This window comes from Setaria viridis, chromosome 7 (genome assembly GCF_005286985.2).
Source record: "Setaria viridis chromosome 7, Setaria_viridis_v4.0, whole genome shotgun sequence".
Taxonomy (NCBI): domain Eukaryota; kingdom Viridiplantae; phylum Streptophyta; class Magnoliopsida; order Poales; family Poaceae; genus Setaria; species Setaria viridis.
In genome coordinates, this window is record NC_048269.2 from 19331493 (window position 1) to 19339195 (window position 7703).

Sequence of the window (7703 nt, forward strand, 5' to 3'; positions counted from 1 at the left end):
GCAGCCCGGTCAGCGGGTCAGGGCATTGGCATCCAAGACTCCTGCTGTCTCTGCATGCGCCGCGGAAGCATGTCTTCTCGCGCGCGCGCGAGTCGTGCGGGGACGCGTCACGCAACCATCCAGGTCAGCGTCGTCTCGTCCCCGTGAACGGAAATGCAAGGAGCAGGCACACGGAGCCGACAGCCGAGCTACGAAATCGATCGTATCGACGGCGCCAGTAAGCCCCAGAACTGAGAGACGGACGGACCCCGTGGCTCCTCACGTACTAGCAAGCGGAGATTCTCGGGGAACGCTCGGCGCCAAGCAAATCAAAATCAAGGGATCACTGCGTCTACGTCGGGCCTCGCCCGAGATGGTCGGGTCAGCGTCGCCCCGTGCCCCGACGAGACCGCCGGTCACGAGAGGCCCCAGCGGCGTCGCGACGGCGGGACGAGGGCGAATCCTCGAGCGCGGCGCTCGCGCGCGGCCCGGCCGGCTACTAGCACTGTTCTGGCCGCATGGGCCGGTCCACGCCACGTGCCTCATCATCCCCCCCGCCTGCTGCGCCGCTTGTGCGCCCGTGAGCCCAACCCAACCACGACGAGTCCACGACTAGATGAAAAGGGGGGGTGTTGTGCCTGCGCGCAGCAGCAGCCAGCAGCCGCGCCCCCGGCACGGCAAAGCGAAAAAGCGGCGAGCAAAGAGACCCCCCGCGGGGTATCGGGTTGCCGTCGGGTGGGTAGCCTGGCATCACATTCCTGCCTTGCCTTCCTCCTCGTCCCTCTCCGACGGGGGAGACCCGGATTCTTTCTTTTTTCCGCACCCGCACTGAGCCACTGCAACTGACCGCACGCTCTCCGACTCCGCTCTCCACTCCCGCGGTCCCTCCTCCGCTTCCACCCGCGCCTCCTTCGGCGGCCGCGCGCGCGGCTCGATGCGGCGCCGCCTCGCGCCGGCGCTACTCCTCGCCGCCGCGCTGCTGATGGCGGCGCGCCCGGCCCCCGCGGCGATCGCGGCAGGTAAGCGCCCCGCCGTGTTCCACCTTCCGGCCTTCCCTCTCCTTCTTCACCGCTCCCATTCTCCGGTACTCGGCCGTGCTAGTGCCCAGCGCCGTTCGCTTCCCTCGCGCCCGCTGCCCGGTGACGGTGATCACTGGGTGTCTGGGTTTTGGGCCCTGATAGGGTGGCCGCCGCCGGCGGCGGCTGTGCTCGCCAGTGGAAGCAGAAGCACGCTGCCCTCAACCGGTGCTTCGATTTTGTCTCGCTCTTTGCTCCACCATCTGAGTGGTGATTCGTTGAGTTCATGGCACCTTTCCTTTTGCTCGAGATTTTAGGTGACGATTCTGCATTTCAAGTTCGGATTAGTTCCCCAGAGCTGCATTATTAGGAAGTCGATTACATTCTTTTCTCCTGATGATTTGAGAAGGGGTAACCTCGCTGGGGAACAATGCCTAAGCACAAGTTCTTCGGGGGCGGCGCATGTACATGGGGGACCTGCTTCGCTCTCGCAGTTGGAGTCCTCGCGCCATTCAATTCGCTTACCTAATGGGGTTGCTGTACTGCGCTGGGGTACACACCCTGTGCGCCTTTCGGAGCCGCTCAGGTCTCTCTCGGCTTGCTTGTGTAGCCGTTGGATTTTGCTCTCCCCAGGCTCCGTCCTGCCATTCGGGGGTTACTGAATCACGAAATTGTTTTGACTTCACCTTCACCTGATGTTTTCACGTGGAGTGTTCAGACTTGTGCTCTAGAAAGAATACTGCTGAATAGTTGAATTTCATGACTTTGTGGTCATACACGCCTATCCGTAGCCCGTAGGTACGCTACATTCTGAAATATCTGGTTATGGCATGTCCGACAGTACGATGAAATCGGGGATCGGATTTGGAATTTATTGCATGTTCTGTTGGGCGTGTCTATCTTGTACTGGTCATGTGATCTGAGGCATTCACTTCTGTTTCTGTTTTCTATGATGCATTTGGTGTCATGAACAGAAAGAGCAAGCTGCACGACTTCATTGCAGATTTTGTTCTTTCTCTGTAATATCTCCCCCAAATTTCAGTAAAGATATGGAGTGATATGCTGGTCTTAAAAAGTTATTTATTATTTTTAAGCTTTCTTGTATCCATATATTTGTGGCACCATTCGTTATTCATGATCGTTCTTCAATCATGCAGATTGTCCTTTGGATTTGAGTTGGCCCAACTATGGACTGATAGCTTCCGTGTGCTCGGATCAAAATGGACACTCAAAATGTTGCCGCTACATCAATGCTGTTCTTGCAGTCTCATCTGCCATGTATGCAAACACAACAGGCACACTTGGGGTTCCGGATGAATTTTCTGATGCCTGCATTGCCAATATATCTGATACATTGGTGTCGAAGGGGATACTGCCCACTGCTGCTTCATTTTGTGGCCTTGGGATCAAAATTCAAGTGTCCTATCAATGTGTTGGGATGACCACCATCGTTCAAATGTTGCAGTCTCCAAATTTCAGTGATGTTACAAGAAGCTGTGCAACTACACTTTCAGATGATATCACTTGCAAGAGGTGCTTAAACTCTGGTCTGTCGTATCTCCGCCATCTCGTGGGGGAGCAAGATAATGTCACGTTGAATACCTGCCGTGATGCTGCTTTTGTTGCATTTGTGAGTCAAGGGAATATATCTACTGTTGATACAGCCGGTTGCTTTTTTAGCGTTCAGGGGCTTAGTGCTCTTCAAGGTTTGCATATTTGATAAAATTAATTTGCCTTCCTTTTCTATAGAATGGGCAGTGTTATTAAAAATTTGTTGGGCATAAGTTCTTGTAAATTCTGTAAACTTAGCCGTGCAATATCTTCTTCTTGTCATAAATGACTTTTCTTTCTGTTATGTGGAGCGCATCACCTTATGCCTGGCACCTCACATAATCATTACCTAGTTTTTTCTTAAGTGCATAAATACCAAATGATTTCTCTGGATATTTCTTCTGATTCTGTGAAGCAAGTTTTATCCATATTAGTATGCTAATATAAATATGAAACAATAGGTATGCATCTTAATGAGGCATTCATAGTAAATATTTATTAGTACCAATTTTTTGATGATATTTAGATTTTTTTTTGTAATAGTTAAGTATGAACATACTGCTTTTTTTAGCCTCTGCATATGTTTTCATATTAGAAAAAAATATTTCTATATATTGTTGGTAAGATGAGCTCTTGCTTTACATCTGCTTTTGTTATGCATATTTGTAGCTGTATTTCTTATACTTCTTGATATGCTTCTTTTTCGTTGACAAGTTCGATACTTAGGTATAAAGTGTGCTCTTCTGAAATTATTTGCTTGTTGTTGTTCAGTAGTTTGTAACTTGACTTTGTCCAATATGTGACCTTCTCAATGTTGAATATATAATGCAGTGAACATCTCTGGATCAGCCCCAGCTGGACTTCTCGCGCCAGATATATCCCCTAGCCCACTTACAGTGCAAGTTCCTGCAGTGCCACCCAAGCATCATCGCAGTTACAAGCTTGTTCTGTTCCCAGCAATTGGAGCTTTGATTATAGGACTAGCAGTTTTACTAGTGACAGTACTGATTCTGCTAATCTGTAGAAAGAATAAAGAACTCAAAAAGATAGAAGGGAATAACCCTATCGATGCATGGAGCTTCTCCTGTGTCAAAAAGGACCAAGAAGGTAAGAATTTCCTGATTTTTTTATTGTGCAGTTGTAATTCTTTCATGAATGTTTACTCATTTGGATGTCCAATTGTCCTCAATAATAAGGTTATTGAATACAATACAATTGCTGGATACTAGCTTACCATTTTTTTGTGCAATATGCTTGATTTAGATGACACAAACACTCTTTTATGGATTATGAATGTGATGATAAGGGAAAGGAGTCAGAATGAGAGTTGTAGCACATGATCCATGGCAAACATGAGGGAAAACATAAGGCCCTAGATCCAGTCAATATGTTTGACTGCTTGCAGCTGTTCGATTAGGTATGCCATTTGTACCTAGGTGGACCTACATGATTTCTAACTAAAATGGAAATCGGCATACTCAAGCCAAGGAGGACTGAACTCGGGTGGGGGTGTACACTCACATCTCCCATAAATTGTGCTAGGCTCAGTTCCTTTTAGCCATTATCCTTAAGCTATCAACCAATAATATGGAAAATTATGTGTGGTCTGAATTTTCTCTTGCTGCAGTGCATCATCCTAAATTCTATGATGGACTTCCTGCAATTTATTTTGCAATCTTATGGTTCAAAACTGGATAGGTTGATGCCTGAGGCTGAATCTTCTAATTACTTTACAACCAGAATCAGTTCAAGAGCCATTTCAATTTACTTGACTAACAGGAGGCTTTTGCAGGGAATTCCACTATTTTTGGCAGATTTAGTTACAAAGAGATGAAGAAAGCAACAAGGAACTTCAGCACAGTGTTAGGCAGAGGTGAAAATGGTACAGTATTCAGAGGCCAACTGAGTGATGGATCTGTGGTTGCTGTTAGACGCGTCGAGAGTTCGCCAAAACAAAGTCAGCAAGAATTTTGTAAAGAAATGGAATTTCTTGGGCGGTTGCATCATCGGCATCTTGTCGGACTAAGAGGCTTTTGTTTAACAAGATTTGAGAGGTTAGTATCTATCATACATAATTGAGTTATCCACCAATTTATGGTTCTTACAATGCCCTGTAATCCAGGTTCCAGGTGCATGAATACATGGAAAATGGAAGCCTCCAAGATCACCTACATTGTAATATGTTATGTTTCGTTCTCATTCTTCCTATGGCACATCATTTTTCGAATTGCGTACTGAAAAGCATTTTGCTCTTCGCAGCGCCAAATAAACATCTGCTACCATGGAAAAATAGGATCCAAATTGCCATTGACGTTGCTAATGCTTTGGTGAGTTTCAGGAAAACAGTGATCTCGATTGTGCATAGGCTTGTTCTTTTTCTTTTTATTTTTTTACAGAAGTCATTGATCCTTATAGTGCTAGACTCAGTAGTTGTTTGTTACAATTTTATCAATGTGTGCCAAACCTACATCAATCTTTACCATGCTCGTTGTCGTGACTATATATATTTCTATCGTTTGGTTGCAGGAGTACCTTCATATCTACTGTGAGCCTCCTCTATACCATGGCGATGTTAAGCCTAGCAACGTCTTCTTGGACAAGAATTACCTGGCAAAGGTAATCCGTGCAGAACTTTGTCACAATTTGCAATCCTTACTCTGCATAATAAACTAACCGTTTATGTTTCAACAGCTTGCTGGTTGCGTTCTTGTGCACCGCCCAAGTAGTGGCAATACAACTCCCAGTTCCACCCCAGTGAATGTCAAGATCCAAGCAACTCCTGGTAAGGCAGCACTCTGTTTGAACTAATACTATCTGCATTTTTCACGGCATTTGTGATTTTTTTAATCCAAGAGCCAATGTCATGACTAGTACTGTACTTCGTACTTGTATCTCTCATCAGTAGCAATGTGTCACCAAAATCTCTTGTGAGCAGGGTACATGGACCCTGAGTACGCGGTGACGCAGGAGGTGACCCCGAAGAGCGACGTGTACAGCTACGGCGTGCTGCTGCTGGAGCTGGTGACGGGGAAGCCCGTGGTGCAGGAGGAGAGCAACCGGAGCCTGGTGGAGTGGTCCCGCGAGCTGATCGGCACGGACTGCCGGCTCCACGAGCTGGTGGACCCGGCGGTGGCGGGCGCGTTCGACCTGGACGAGCTGCAGGTGGTGGCGGACGTGATCCACTGGTGCACCCACCGGGACGGCGCGGCGCGGCCGTCCATGAAGCAGGTGCTCCGCATCCTGCACGAGCGCCTCGACCCGCTGTCCGGCCGGTTCGCGCGCGCCGTCGAGGGCGAGGAGGGCTACTACTACTGCCAAGCCGCCGGCGGCGGGTGGCGGGCCAAGGGGAAGCAGGCGGGCGGCGGCGAGGTGGTGCAGTTCAGTGGCGAGGTGGCGCGGTCGTGGCTGCCGTCGTCGAGTAGCACGTCCCGGTCGCACTGCAGCCGCAGCGTGCTGCTGGAGTGCAGCTCGCCCGACGAGCAGCGGCTGTCACCGCCGACCCACGGCAACGGCGCGTTCCTGGCCTGAGACAGTGAGACCGGCCCGTTGAGTGCAGTGCAGTGCAGTCCGTTCTTTTTGGTCAGCGGTAGTGGAGGAGCCAGCGGCTAGCGCTGCATCGTCGCGTCGGCAGATTGTGCAGGCCTGGCCTGATGCGCCATTTTTTGAGGGACTATTCATGGTACGGTTCAGTTTCATGGTGGTTCGTTGATGAATGATGATGGCCTGGCCGGCCGACGCAGTGCAGGATCCTGCTGCGAGATCGGGAGGGCCAGGGCCCAAGGGGCCAGGGGAGCCTGACCTCTGCGTAGGAGTGAGTGATGGGAGATTGAGAGCGACTGACTGGTATCTTTCAGTTCCCTAGGTGTTGGTGGTTGTTTGCCATTGATCGCTGCATTGATGTGCGTTTGGAACGTGCCTGCGCATTGAAGTCGTGATACCAGCTTTGGCTTCTTGCTGAGGCTGGGAGGTTTCCCTGTGGACTATGGTTCGATCGATCGCAACTTTTTGTCTACTCGCTTCTCCTACTCGTATGTTTTGGCTTCCCATTTTATTTGAAGCTTGAAGCAGAGTTTTTTTGAGCTGCATGCGAGCGAGTAATGGAGTAACGTGCAACAATCCCCGGAGCTAAGCACCTGCGGACAAGGCACGTCTCACGCGCGCCATCCGCCCTCGACGCCGAGGCACCAGGCTACCAGCACCACGCCACCACCCCTCCAAGATAGGGCGAGGCGGGTGCTCCGTCATGGGCGACCAGCCGTCCATGCGACACGCAGTGCACGAGTCCTGCTGCTGTGTGTAGCAGAGCCGAGCAGAAGCACAGCACCATCAACCGTGGTCGAAACTTGAGACTTGAAAGTGTCACACCCTCGCGTGGGGTGGAAGTGGTGAGATCAACCCGTGTCTGGAGGACGTGGAGCAGGAATTCGGAGCTGAAAATCCGTAGCTCGGCGTCCAGAGCGGCTCATGTTGTTGGTCGGTGAACGGTCGGGAGTAGCGGGATCGGAAGCCCGAACCGCTCGTTTTCGTGCGGTTCCCAGCTTCCAGGTTCGAAATTGCAGTTGAAGCTCACCGGTGCACCGTGCACGGCACCACGCGCTTGTCGATTGAATGAACAGAAGAGCCGTACCGACTGCCCCGAGCCGAGGGGTGCCGTGGTGCCCCCGCCACCGGAGGTCAAGGGCGGCATGATCAGCCGATCACGCCCGCCGTCCCGCACGCACGCGCGCGGCGTGCCTGGGCTGCCGGCAATCCAGGGGGGCGGGGTGCCGCCCGCGCCGTGGGGCGCACTAGCAGTTCAGTTGGGCGGTTCCGCCACATGCCAGGCAGGATGACCAGATCCCGTCGGCGTGCGCGCGGCCGCAGCCTTGCCTTGCCGCCCGCCGTGGGGTTGTCGTCGCGGCCAGCGAGCGCGGAGTCGACGTCAGATCGGCCGCTGCCCGCCGGCGGACACGACAAGGCTGACGTACCTCAGGCGCGTGCCTGGCGCCAACTGAACTAGCAGCAGCTTTTTTACCCGCGAGCTTATCATCTACCACGACGGAATCAAAATGCTCCCAACACTTGCACATATCGGCTGATCGGCGGAGGATGGTTTAGCAGGAGCACTGGCTAGATCGAGGGCACGTGAGCTTAGATCGGTCGTCCGCCAGGTCAGGC

The 7703-nt window shown here is 51.6% G+C and overlaps 1 protein-coding gene across 1 annotated transcript; it reads left to right on the forward strand.

Annotated features, from left to right (window-relative positions):
- The first annotated feature begins 605 nt into the window (after positions 1-605).
- On the forward strand, positions 606-6597 carry LOC117862419 (probable receptor-like protein kinase At1g49730). Its single transcript, XM_034745887.2, has 9 exons — positions 606-998; positions 2153-2701; positions 3378-3653; positions 4339-4600; positions 4669-4721; positions 4806-4873; positions 5073-5162; positions 5238-5328; positions 5482-6597. The coding sequence occupies exons 1-9, from the start codon at positions 914-916 to the stop codon at positions 6072-6074; spliced, it is 2067 nt and encodes a 688-aa protein (XP_034601778.1). The 5' UTR covers positions 606-913; the 3' UTR covers positions 6075-6597.
- The last annotated feature ends 1106 nt before the right edge of the window (positions 6598-7703 follow it).

Coding starts and splice junctions, on each gene's coding strand:
- LOC117862419 (XM_034745887.2), top strand. CDS start 914: ATGCGGCGCCGCCTCGCGCCGGCGCTACTCCTCGCCGCCGCGCTGCTG. Junction 4,601..4,668: donor TGTTTAACAAGATTTGAGAG/GTTAGTATCTAT, acceptor CCTGTAATCCAG/GTTCCAGGTGCATGAATACA. Junction 4,722..4,805: donor CCTCCAAGATCACCTACATT/GTAATATGTTAT, acceptor TGCTCTTCGCAG/CGCCAAATAAACATCTGCTA.